The sequence below is a fragment of the Thermobia domestica genome, chromosome 6, assembly GCF_964235325.1.
Source record: "Thermobia domestica chromosome 6, izTheDome1.hap1.1, whole genome shotgun sequence".
In the NCBI taxonomy this organism is placed as follows: Eukaryota; Metazoa; Arthropoda; class Insecta; order Zygentoma; family Lepismatidae; genus Thermobia; species Thermobia domestica.
Window position 1 is genome coordinate 196,019,609 of NC_137459.1, and position 13,771 is coordinate 196,033,379.

At 34.9% G+C, this 13,771-nt stretch overlaps 1 protein-coding gene across 2 annotated transcripts in view; it reads left to right on the plus strand.

Moving 5' to 3' along the window:
* The first annotated feature begins 1,517 nt into the window (after positions 1 to 1,517).
* The window catches only part of LOC145688384 (MYG1 exonuclease), a 40,248-nt gene continuing 27,994 nt past the window's right edge, over positions 1,518 to 13,771 (plus strand). The window contains exons 1-3 of one of the 2 annotated variants that reach the window (XM_081762553.1): positions 1,518 to 1,646; positions 10,185 to 10,314; positions 13,275 to 13,370. In XM_081762553.1, coding sequence (XP_081618679.1) covers positions 10,190 to 10,314; positions 13,275 to 13,370 — 221 coding nt within the window. In that variant the 5' untranslated portion in view covers positions 1,518 to 1,646; positions 10,185 to 10,189. The other variant, XM_081762555.1, reaches the window with a different exon arrangement.

Below are 13,771 nucleotides of genomic sequence, written 5' to 3' on the forward strand. Positions count from 1 at the left end.
CATAAACTGAAAACTTGTCAGCAGAATTTTCTTTGCTTTTTGTGACAAACTGAAGAAGCGCGTAGGTTACCGAAATAGTAAACAAATCACATCATACGCTCATCTTTCTCTCTCTTAAAAAAAAATCCTTCTTCACTGTTTCCTTTGAAGTATAGCAGATACTGAATGCGCATTTGCGACCCCACAGATTTCTCTCTTCGGAGAGGTGCCACGGACCTCAATGAACATTCCGAGGGATTGGAGTTTTGTAACAGCAATTGTTTCTCTCTCTCTCTCTCTTTCTTCTTGTGTGTATGTGTATATGTATGTATGTTCTGGGCCTCTGCTAGAGAAAGAAAAAACAACCAATGCGTTGTTTCTCCTACCCTAAATGTGTCCAACAATGAGTGGGGACTGCAAAGAAAAGCAGTAAATTCTAAACTACCTCTATTGCTTCTTCCCAAAATTAACGGTAGGGTCTTTATTCCTATTTGCATTCGAAGTTATTTTCACTCCTAGTTTCAGTAAAAGCGTGGTCGTGAAAGCTTGAGTTGATTTTGAGTTTAACGTCCCTTTCAGCAGCGAGGCTATATGAGACGTGGACCTACTGATTAACATGGAATCCGAACCACATGAGCTCCCGCCGAGAATTGAACCCGGGTCTCCCACGCCAAAGGCGCGTACGCTAACCGCTTAGCCACGAATGAACTTGGTCGTGAAAGCATGCATTGTATTGTGTTGTTAGTTTCATCACTTATTTTTTTTTAATTTAGTGCAATTACTGGTTCTAGTGTCAGTTCGGGATATGTGGATGTGTTTGCGGTCCTGTGATTAATTTTTATTTATTAATAACCATTATTTCTATTTCGCCTTTGTGTTTAGAACAAATGCCCCCTTTTTTTATGAGTAATGATGAAGTTTAAAAACTTAGTGACGTGCTCTAAAACTAGTCGATTGAGGGGATATTACCTACGTGGCATTATTTTGGTCCGATATCTACATTTGAATATCTCGGGTAAGTATGTAAATCGTTCATTAATTTTTAATTTGTTTCTGCACGGTTTATATTGCATTTTATTTATCGTAGTTGGTATTTGATCACGATGAAACTGATATAATATATTGTTTCCCTTGATTCAGAAAACTACGTGTATTATAGAATATGTAAGTTGTATATATTTGCTACCTCATTATCTGCGGATGCGGATGCGGGTGCGGATAGAGATGTTGCGGATGCGGGTGCGGATAGAGATGTTGCGGATGCGGGTGCGGATAGAGATGCTGCGGATGCGGTACGAATGCAGATGCGATATTTTGTATCCGCGCAGACCTCTACCTATCGTCGTTCGGTCAGACAGGAAAGCACCTCACGTGTATCGCACTAAACGGTAGGATTCCCTACTAGATATGTCGTAACATTTTTCCGAAGATAAATCCGAGGATTTACCTCGTGGTGTATAGAAGCTTAAATTAACTGATTAACTGTTTAGAGAAATCTTGTTATTAGTTGTGTGGGAAATTCAAGAGCAAAATGGGAATTTCTGCCTCTCGAGATGGGATTTTATAACGTTTCAGGTTGGCATCACTGCCTGGTGTTTTGTGAAGTAGAGGTGTGTTTGAAGTCCTGTTGTGGATTAATTAATGCTGAAGATTTTGTTTTATTAAGTGTACGTAATATTTGTGTGTTATTTTGTTATGATTTCGAATCTTTATTTCCTGTTTAATATTATTATATAATTATCATTGCACTGGAAGCTAGAAATGTGTTTCTTTAGATCCTAATTTTTGATAGCTAAAATGCGTGGTGACAATAACATGTGACACTGCAACCGGTTGGAAAATTTTCGGTATTCGTATTCAAAAAGAACAAAAGTGTATGTTTAGCATAAAGCAATATCATCAAATCATGGGAGGTGTCGATATACTTGATAATTTGGCATAGCTTACATAATGCTTTGGTCAGAGGAAAGAGGCGCAGATGACGTTTCGGCACACCACATTTTGGACAATTTACAGGTAAAATTCAGTACTCTACATGAGGACATTTTTATAAAAAAACATTTGTGCACACACAGAATTAAATACAAAGTAATACAGGTGTATTTTAGGCTTACAAGTGCTTTACTACAGATAAAATAAGTAAATGCGGTAATTGTATAAAGATGGGGGCAAAACAGCAAAATAATAATACAGAAGAATGGCTACTACACAAGAGATTGACAATGGTGACTGGCAGTTGATGTTTGCGTTAAGTTCGATGAAAATTTTAACCAATTATCTCTAGATCACCGAGCTTCAACTCTATAGTGACTTATGTGGGAATAGAAAGTGAACTATTCGTAACGGAACGTGCCCTGCGGCTTTCTTGCTTGGTCGGCTGAATTAAATGTTGGTAACCTAATTTATTGTATGAAACCATAAAACGACTGAATCGGAATAGAATATCGCAAAAGAAGTAGGTGAAAAAGCTGGCCCCCTATCGCTAAACAATAGCCGTGTATGCATATTAAAGATGACTGGATTAGATAGTATTTTCGGGTAAACTTTACAATATACGTTCTTGCTGCGCATCAATAAGTAAGGTGTTGTTAGGATGTTCTAGTAGAGTGGAATCTTAGGGTTTGGCAAGTTTGGAGCCATTTTATTGAAATTAATAGTGTGTAGTTTCTCGTCTCTGCGTAAGAATACTAACTGGAGCGGGTATTGTAAACTTAACCCATAATATTTTTGCTTGCTTCTCGTGGAGTGTTGAATTGTCTTGTATTTTATTTATTTCTTAAGTAATGTTATAAGATCTGTACTGTTGTTTTAGATATGACGGTGTGTTTAGGCTCGAAAATAGTTCCAAGGCGCAAGAATTCCATGTACAGTAAAAACTCAAACCGACCTGTGGTAGGTGGCCTTTATAAACCACGAATGCTATGTAACCGAGTCGGGACAGGAGCACAGCAGGTGTGTCCGAGCGTACGCGAGGGGGTTCGTCCGCAAGGAGCAGGAGCGTCAGCGATGGTAACTATGCGCGGAAATGGGAATGTCTATAAAAATATTAAATTAGGTGCACCTTGTCTCAAAAAAGGTTGAGCGCATTCTTTATTGGTATTTTGAGGCAAAAATTTTCCAAGTCCAACTTCGGGCATCTCCGGAAAAAAAGTAAACCAGGTTCGAACCTCCAAGCCAGCCTTTGGAATCGGGAAAAATTTTGCAGATGTGTTTTTCTTCTTTTAAATATAATAAGACTTGTTACAAAGTGTAGAAAAAAAAGCAACATTGATTGAAATACTTGATACAATATTTCGAAACCTTATATTAATGTCAGCACATGCTTGTTTGTCATTTAGCTCTCCACACGTAATGGAGCATTTAGATACGTAATCGAATCTTTTCATATGTAAAAGAATGCTCAAAGTTAAGACATAGAGCATAATTATCGCCTGAGTACTAAAATAAAAGTCAAAGTAGAACAAAAACAGCGTTTGTAGTGGGTATGAATGTCATAATTTTCTTGAGAACCGTTATACATCGCTAGAAGCATGTTTCCAAAAGTCTTTGTGTTAGCTCACTGGTAAGCTGTCGGATTTCAAATCATAAGGTTGTGAGTTCGATTTCCATCTGGGTCAATGCTTTTTTTTTAAATTATGTTTTCCGCAATGCATGAAAAACTATATAAAATAATTACATTAATATACAGCAGTTGCATATATATAACATAATCATTGCAGAACATAGTAATTATTAGTATTAGTAATTCTAAATTGAACTTAGAAAATTTTTGCCTCAAAACACCAATAAGGAATGCGCTCAACCTTTTTGAGACAAGGTGTACCTTCTCTATCGACAACATTGTATTTAAGTTAGAAGAAAAAAAGAAACTTTCATTTGCCAATGACATTTCAGACCATCAACACGATGTTTATGTTTGAAATGTAACTAAACCTCCATTTCTTTATTTTCAGTGCCTTCCTACCTTTGCCACATTTTCTGCTCAATTTCAAGAATCCGTGCCGCTCAACGTAACGTAATAATTCTTTCTTTGCCGACATAAGTTGTTATAAAACGCACAATCGAAATATCATCCGTCTAATGCAACTACCATGTTTGAATGCTGGGAATTAATCTCCTCATTACATCGTAATATCTGACGGCAGCATACCTCCTCTGAAAGTAGTACCAACTGCACGCAGCTTCTAACACTTGAGAATACCACATTACACTTCTGTTAGCATGAATTCTATGAAAAATATCTAATTCAGCTTTTCTTTCTTGTAAATTTTATGTATTTTTCTCATGTCTGGATGTACTTTCCGGCGCTTAACCCGATAATAATTATACTGTATAACGCACCCAAGCATAGTGTTGTAAAAAAACGGTTTTTTTTTTCTGTGAAGTTTTTTTTCAATAAAAAACATCGTTCTTTTTCATGTTTTTTTTCAAATCTCTGTTTTTTTTCTGGCAACTATTATTTATCGATTTACGTTGCAGATTATTGAAATAATCAACAGAACTTGAGTCGAAGCCCTCGTAACTTACAAATCTTTTGTTTCTTTGTACCTATATACTAGCAAAATTGTGTGATTATTCCTTTCGGCCCCAGGTCATTTTTGGCGTTTTCCTACATTTCCAGTTAGTGTCTTATTGCTCAAAAACTATTCATTCGATTGATATGGTTAAATCCTTGTTTTTTTAGAAAATGGATGTGGCTAGTTTTTGGTGTAAGTTGCATTGCAGTGTTGCCAATAGGTGGGAAATTATTGAGGGAAATGTAGGGGGAAACTTTACAAAAAATTCCCTAACCGAATTTCAAAATTTTTTGTATCTAGTACCACTACTGCTATATGGGTTCAAGTCACCTAAAAAAATATTTGGTGTGTTGACAAGGTACAGTGAAATCCTGAAATCGCTGGCTTCCATCCAAAGAGGGAAAGAAAAACTTCTGTCATACACATGAAATTTTGACACTTTTTACGCCTCACAAGCAAAAATCAAATATGCCGGGGCTACAGCTTCTCTAATTATCCTATTGAAACTTTTTATGATGCGTTCTGTAGGGCAAAGAGGAAGAAGCTTTCAGGTAGTGGTACGTTTGTTTCAATGTGGCCAGTAAGAGGGTAATAATAGAGGGGAAAAGGGAAATTTTCCAAATTTTTAACCTAAAAGCGGGAATTAATTGTTTTGGCTGGAAAAACTGCCATCAGACAGACGAAAACTATCTGAAAAGAAACCTTGGTACTCCAAGAATATATCCTACAAGTATCATATCTAACAAAGTAAGCAAGAACATTTAAAAAAATCTAATTCAACCTCAGAAATTCACCATTTTTTATCATTTACAGAACATGGTTTATTATAAACCTCAACTGTACTTTCCCTAATTACTCTAGTGAAACTTTTTATGTTGCGCTGTGTAGGCTAAGAACGAGGCTTTTAGACACTCGTAGTTTGTTCGAGTGTAGCCAACAAGACGGAAATAATAGAAGCAAAAAGGGATTTTTTTTTTTTCAAAATTTGCCCCTAAAATCTGGAATTAAAATTTTCTGTAGCTCGCAACACTAATATCAGACACACACAAACTATCTTAAAATAAGCTTTGGTATCCCTCTAATATATCCTACAAGTAATGTGACGATATCTAATAAAGTAAGCATGTCAATAAAAAATATCTCATTCTACCTTTTAAAAAATCACAGTTATCTTCCCAATTAGAGAACAAGGTGTACTGTAAACCTCAACTGTACTTCCTCTAATTATCCTATTGAAACTTTCTATAGTGCGTTGTGCAGAGCAAAAACGATACTTCCAGATACTGGTACGTTTGGTCTTATATCGCCAACAAGAGGGAAATAATAGAGACAAAACAGATAATTTTCCAAAATTTCCCCCTAAAATCTGGAATTAAAATTTTCTGTAGCTGGTAACACTGCTACCAGACAGACGCAAACTATCTTAAATTAAACACTGTTACATCACTAATATATCTTACGAATATTATGACGATATTTAAGGAACAAAACTTCTAATTACCAAAAATATATTACGGTAAACAGAAAAGTAGGGAAAAACTAGAAAAATCGTGTTAAAACCTAAATACGAATTTTCCGTGCGTTCCCTAATTACCCCATTGTAACGATCTGTACTTGCATTGTTAAGTAAGGACAAATGTTCGATTGGCGTAAGTTGACTTGCACTCGGACATATAGGTACGGATTTATAAACAAAAATGTCTAATTTTTTGCCCAAACTTAGGAAACTTTTAATTTCCCTAATTGGCAACACTGCGCGCAGGCCAGTCCAATTGATGTCAACAATTAGGTATCCATCCGAGGTATCTACCTGGCAAGTCTTAAGGAGGTCCTTCTACAGGGAAAAAAGAAGTAAAGGAAATTCGAAATTAGAAAATTCTCGAATTTTTGACTGGGGTGAAATTTGAGAAGGAAATTCGACACCAGAAGAAAAAAATTACTATGATAAACTATAGTCCAACCATATTTTGCAAAAATAATATCCCGATATCTTAATTAGTGTCCACACAGGAGCGGATTAAACAAATACACCCGTGTGTGCCACTCTGGCCACCTGGGCCACCGAGTATACATTTGATTACATTTTTTTGACTACTAACTCGTGTTGTTGTTGTAGTTATAGTCTCGACTAATAATAATATCGTTGTTAGTCTCGACTAATAATAATATCGTTGTTGTAAACAATAACTTTATAAGGAAAATTTTCTCTCCTTTTTACATTTTAGTTCCTACACTGTTGGTGAGAAATGCAGGGTGTTTCAAAATGAATTTTGTGGTTTTAAGTCTTCGTAGTACTTATTACATTTTACGTACAATTATAAGCAATGCATCAAGTAAAAGACCTCAAAAACACCAACTCAAAGACCAAACCTCAAATGCACCTCAAACAGTCTTTGCTACATGTGTTCAATGTGAGATTCATTCGTCACACGGCACACATCTAGTGGATAGGCGAGAAAGGCCCATAAACTTTCCGCCATATGGCACAAAACACATTCAATTTAGGGGAGTCTCGTTTCAAGTGTACCATCTCCTGAGATTTGCTGACGGCCAGATACAAACATTATGAGTGTTCACATTAGCTCTTAGGTGAAATTTCGATTTATCACTGAAGATTACACGATCCAGAAAATCTTCATTGTTATGCAGCAATATTTCACTTGCGAAATTGGCACGAAAACCGTAGTCTGTAGGCTTTAGACCTGTAGCAACTGCAAACGATAAGGACGTAGTTGCAAGCGTCTCCTTAATATTCTTCACACAGACCGTTGCACTGTACAGATTTAGTTTTTATTAAAACACAAAAAACTTTCTGCTCTCTAGTCTACATCTTTGCTGCTTGCTCTTTCGAACGGCAGACAGAAGAAACAATGCATGTACACTCATGTCAAAATGATTGTCGCATAACTATAACTGTCTTCTTGTAAGAATATAATTTGATAATGATTTTGCAGGGTATTTTTAATACTGATACTATATGTATAATCGGGAAATGTGTATTTGTGGTAAATTTCATAGGAAAAGGATTATAAATACGAAAATTAGAATGAGTAAAACAAAATGTTGCTAAATGGACAAGAAAGTTTTATTTTCGTTTTATTGTTTTTATTTACTGCTCTTTTGACATGAAATTTGCCACATACATGTGTTTGCCGATTATACACATAGTAACATTATAAGAAATACCGGGCGAATTCGTTATCAAATTATATTCCTACAACAACATATTTATAAACATGCGACAATAATTTTGGACATGAGTGTACATGCGTGCGTACAAAATTGTTTGAGTTGCTCTTTCATTTAATATAATATTTATAATTGTAAGTTAATTGTAATAGATACTACAAGGTTTCAAAACCCTAATATTAATTTTGAAACACCCTGCATTACTTCAAATTGTGTCATCCTATATTCATGTCTTTTATATACATATCGTCAGAGCAGGTCCTAGTCAAATTGTCGCCCCATGCAATGGTATAACTTGCCGCCTCCCAATTTCTCCAGAAAGAACAAATCTTAAAAGTCATGATTTTAAGTATGCTACTCCAGCATGAACAACAAAGGTGAGGGTAAGAGCAGTTGCACTCAGAAAGGCTTAAATACTTATAAAAATGCAATCCCGTTGTGTCTGTTTTTATATATATATATATATTAATCTATTATGTTAGTGAAAGATAAAGCAAACACACCTGCAGAGGAAAGATGGTAATCCTTTTTATAGAATTCACTATCGAGCTTCAATCTCAATGTATCAGTTTGCAATTCCAGTGCAACTAGCTCTTTTATCTTTATTTCTTGATTTCTGTTCTATATCTGTTAACATTAAAAAAAAAAAAAAAAAAAAAAACTTGTTTCTATCTTCAATAATAAGGAACTTGCTTCTGACAAAAACAAGACTAGTTGTCATATCAAAACTGTGATAACTTATTAAATGGAACAAATATTCACTACTGTTCGAGAATTGAATTCTTGCATTTGGCAACAATCAAGCTGACCATTTGCTTTAGCATTGTCTATGTGGCCTTAAACTAATGCAACCTAAACATAATTTATGAATGTAGTATTGAAATAGAATGTCAGCTTAGTAAGTGTAACTACCATCATCATGAAGTCTGTTTCCAACAAGATATATCTAATTTAAATAATATACTTATGACAGATTTTGCCGGACCATCCAAACTTGCCGCTCCACGCAAATGCACATGTTGCATATATGGTAGAGCCGGCTCTGCATATCACATATATCTAGTCGACAAATTATTTATATATGACATTTAGAAAAATACTATTAGGCAAATTAGTATTAGTTTTTACCTTTAAACAAGTTATTTGAATTTTATACTGTTCGTGACATTATTTTCGTACTTATTTAAGGCCTGCTTTCACGAAAAAACAAAATTTCATTTCTACTTCTATTTCTTAGTTGATATTGATGAAAACTGCTGAAATCCGAATTGTTAATAGGTATGGTATTCATGTAAATTGTAAAATATTTGTAGCGTATCAGTATCTAGCGTTTAATTTATGTTGCATTTTATGGTGATTATACCTACATAAATATATTTAATACTTAAATAGACATAAGATGCATTACAAATGACTATTTGAAAAAAAACGAAATTTAGAAAAAAACGAGAGGCAATGTTTTTTTTCTAAAAAAAACGTACATTTCTGAAAAAATACGAACGGTTTTTTTTCTATTTACAACACTACCCAAGCATGATAGACGCAGTGTTTTCATGGGCTCGAGTTTCGTGCCCCTCCCCCGCCATTCTGCATAATCGGATATAATACTTTGTTTTATTTTAGATATAATAATGTACACTTTTTTTAAAATTACATTTTTGTGTCATTTATTATTAGGAGTCTAGGGGTAGAATTCTATTCAACCCCTAGAAACTTTCGAGAGTCATGCGTACTTTTTTTGTGTTTCCATAACAGCATGTTTCAGACCTTATTCTGCTAACATTTCAGAGACCCAACGCTTCGAATTTTATAGTATTCCTGCATATTAACGGAAGTCTTGTATTTCTGTAATATATGAATGTAGAATGGCAATATATTGTATGCAATAATAAAATAACTTCAGATAAAATTGGGTTAATGGTGTCCGTATAGTTTGGTTCATGGTAATCCATTGGGGAAAGGTTTCACTACATCAGTAACGTGATTTCATATTGTGTATACATAATTTTACTACGTTAGTGCAGTATATTTTACAATAGCTTTTTATTTAAGCATTTTTTGCTCTTTTTTGATTATCCGGATCGGGTCTAACCCCAATAGCCGCGAACTGTGTCGTTGCACCCGCAAACGTACAGACATGTGTTCAGGCCAACAAGCTTTGCTTATTTTTACCCAAGTAGACAATCACGAAATCTATAAAGTTTGTTATGGGCAAATTTTATTATATGATTTTCTTAGTTTATTTCATGTGCTCTTTGAAGTATAATATTTTACAATTATGTTCTGGACACAAGCATGTAACGCACTTGAGTAGTACATGGTAGAATTGTGAAGATGGACTAAGGGGAACTACGACAGAAAGATTTGTGCATATGCGTCTGGCCACCACCAGCTCTTCGAATTCTTTTCGGTGACTTAATTATTCAGAAATTTTGAATTATTTTATTTTTATATATTTGTCAGTAGTATAGTTGTTTCACTTGTGGGGTTTTCTTTCAGGCATCATGGCAGCGAAGTGTTTGTCTCGTATGAAGATTGGTACTCATAACGGAACCTTCCACTGTGATGAGGTCTTAGCATGTTACATGTTGAAGAAATTGCCTGAATATCAAGATGCAGAAATAGTGAGGTTAGTTTTAGAATGAATAGATTAAGTAATCTGCTCATGTTTTAAAATTTTGTTTGCGCAGCTATTGAATGAAGTGAATTTGAGATTCTTAAACATAACATATTTTTTCTTACATTTGATAATGTTGGAGCGTGATAGGTGGTTAAACGATTGACGTTATGTTACACGTAATAAAATACTTCTGTTGTTACTATGTAGTCTTAGTACATCTTACATCTGTGTACTTAGTACATTTTCTGTGTTACTTCGTCCACTTCTTTCTTACTGGATTGAGTTGACATTTTATTTTATTTTCTGCTGGTTCCAGGACACATTTTGCATAAATGCATGCAATCACAAGTTTATTGCGTAATCTGAACAAAGATTTTCGGAGTTTTCTCATTTCCTCCCACATTCCACTAATTCTTTTATAATTATTCACTTTAATTAATCGTCCGTCTCCTTTTGCATACGGGGCATATTCGTAGAACGTTAAACTGAACTATTTCATTTTTCCCATATGGGAATTGATCTTTTAAGAGTGAAATTATTATAATTGACGGAGCACCGTGAAACTGTACCCACATCAAACACTGCTCCTGCCGTGTTTAGCGGTAGGCAGTGGACAGTCTGAGACATTCACTGAACATAAACCCTGCCTGTTGAAAACCAAAAGAAAGGTGACTCACCTCACCATATCATTATTGCGATCATCAGATATCGGGTTATGTGGTTCTTGTTGCGGTATGATTGCAGTCTCACATTATTCCAGGGTGATTTTGTTCAGCAGTCTCTTTTGTCATGTTAGATGTTTAGTTATTTGTGACAATCCTTTTCCACGTTTGTCAGTCCCTGTCTCCTAGGCTTGTTTCTATAGACTTTTTTCTTGTCTTTCCTTTTCTGTATTTCACCATCATCTCGGACGCTTGTTTTTGATACTACACTTAATATTTATTTATATATATATCTCAGGATCTTGGAAGAGAAAGGACGAACCCAAAAAATCGTTTTTTTTTTCCCTCGCATCGGACAGATGTGGACAACACATAAATACCACGTTTTGCCCTGCTTCGCCCTTAGTTTTCTCACAGTTTCAAGATAAACAAAGATTCCCTTTGCTATCTTAATGTACTTTCAAAACTTTCAGTTTGATTTCCCAACATCCCGATAACATTAATTACTTCCCAGAAAGGAGTAAAAGAAAGTTTAAGGGAGAGAAAAGGCCGGGGAGTGTCCAGAATATGGCACCCACTTGACCATTTCTCAAATTTATTTGTCTTCTTTAATTTTTAAGTTTTATTATATTCTGAACTAAGCACACTATTGAGAAAGAATGGGATATGTTTTCTAGATAAATGTACGTATCCGAAAAACAAACAAACAAAAGATATTAATAAGTTACGAATTACGCCGAAACTACTTGTTCTTTCTTGAATATAACTGTATGCATTCATAACTCTTCAGAGCAATGGTCGCGGCTGATGATGTCTTCTTAAGTTTTTTTTATCGTAAATCTCACTTAATCTATCACTATCGTTAATTTATTTTATTTATTTATTTATTTATTATTATTTTGTTTGTTTGTTTAATACAAAGGATACATTTCAGAAGCTTATATAATGGAACTGAAACGATCGAGTTCAGTGTTATGCTGGGAGATCTGAAGTTAATCCCGAAGGCAGTCATTCTGGCATTCTTTTCAGTTGGAGAAGGGTAACTGTTGTTTCTCGACAAGTAACGTGTCGTAAGCTCAGGTTTTATTTTAAGTGTTCTCTATGTGGAACATCTTACACCTAGAGAGAGACTCAGCGTAATCATATGTAGAAATGAAAGGAGAAAAATCATGTATAACATAAACTATGGACCAAAGGAAATATCGTCTTACACATGTGTATGTTTTATAAATGTATCTGAAATGACATTGTATCTGTCTAGGCTATTGCCATTTTTGCTTCTATTAATCATCATGCATATATGTACTCCAGACTGAATATATGGCACGGGTAATTAAATCGAGATGAGAGTGACACTCCGTTAGGTTGCGAAATACGCACGGGCTGCATCGAGCAGAGCATTAAGTGAAAAGCCTGCTGGACGATATCGATCCAGTTGTCAAGGAAGTAGGCAACATTTCTGAATGAATTTGTTTGTATCCACAGGTGAATTTTTCGGTTCTTTACAACTGAGGTAGTTACCAGAATATTTAGCTAATGCTTTAATATCTAAATATGGGCTTGACTGTATGCTCCATTTTTAAGGAAACCTTTGATAAGTCTTCAGTAATGTTAATACGCTTGTGTTTGTAAGCATAAGTCACCCAAGTCAGTATTACCTTAAAATGTGGAGATAGTAATCAATAAAAGCAGAATAATTCGCCAGAGAGACATCTTTTTTGAAAAAGACATGAAACATGCGCTGGTGTCTGAACTATGGAACAGTTTCCTGTTCTGGCTTTGTGAAGAACAGTTCCCATGCTCTTCTCTTCTCTTATAAAAAATCATTACAATACATGAGACATCTATTATGTTACTCGATAATTATGTCCACTACTATCCTGCTTCGTACTGTTTTAAATGTAGGTATGTAATAGTTAATTGCGTTTCCGTGATATAAACTGTCAAGAGCTATATTTGCTAAGTTACTTTTGATTTTAATTTCATTAAGTCATCTGATAGCTGGGCATAACTCGAACAGTAAGAGTTTGAAGGCATATCTGGATTTTTTTTTTTTTTTTTGGTATATTTAGAATTGATTCTCAGTCTTAGAAGAATCGTCAAGTGTCGTAATGTTACTGTAATAAACAAGTATGTTGACATTGTAAAAACGTGTAATATGTATTAAACTACGTACATTTTCATGTTAAAGAGTTGTTAATGATTTTGATTGCAAAAGTTCATCAAGTTGAGGTTCAACTCGTGTTGTATGTGTAGTTTTATATGAGAAACTCAGAGCAAGGTAACTTCTTCTTTTTTTTCATACAGGACCCGTGACCAGTCACTGTTAGATAAATGTGATATTGTGGTTGATGTGGGAGCTGTTTATGACCCAGCCAGATTCCGATTTGACCATCACCAAAGGTAATCGCTAATTCAAAAAGAGTGGTTGAATGTTATCATTTACCTATTAATGGACAAAATTGCTCTGTGAAACATAAGGTGGTTTTCTGCACATGTTTTTTAAAACGTTTTTGCAACAATAGGTGGAAGATTCTAGTAAATAAAGTAACATAGGCATTACAGTAATGACGTAAGGTGGATATAGAAACATCAGCTAATTGTTCTAGTTTAAGTTAGAAAAAATTCAACTGATTGTTACTTTTTAAGTTTTGTTTACTTATGCTGAAAATACCTGAAAAATACGGGAGAGAAAGACGAATAGTTGAAAACTGTACGAACGCATCTTGGAACATGTGCAGGTTTCTATTGATTCTATACCAGCCATGGATGTATCTGGCGGTGTATGATAGAGAGGGGCATCT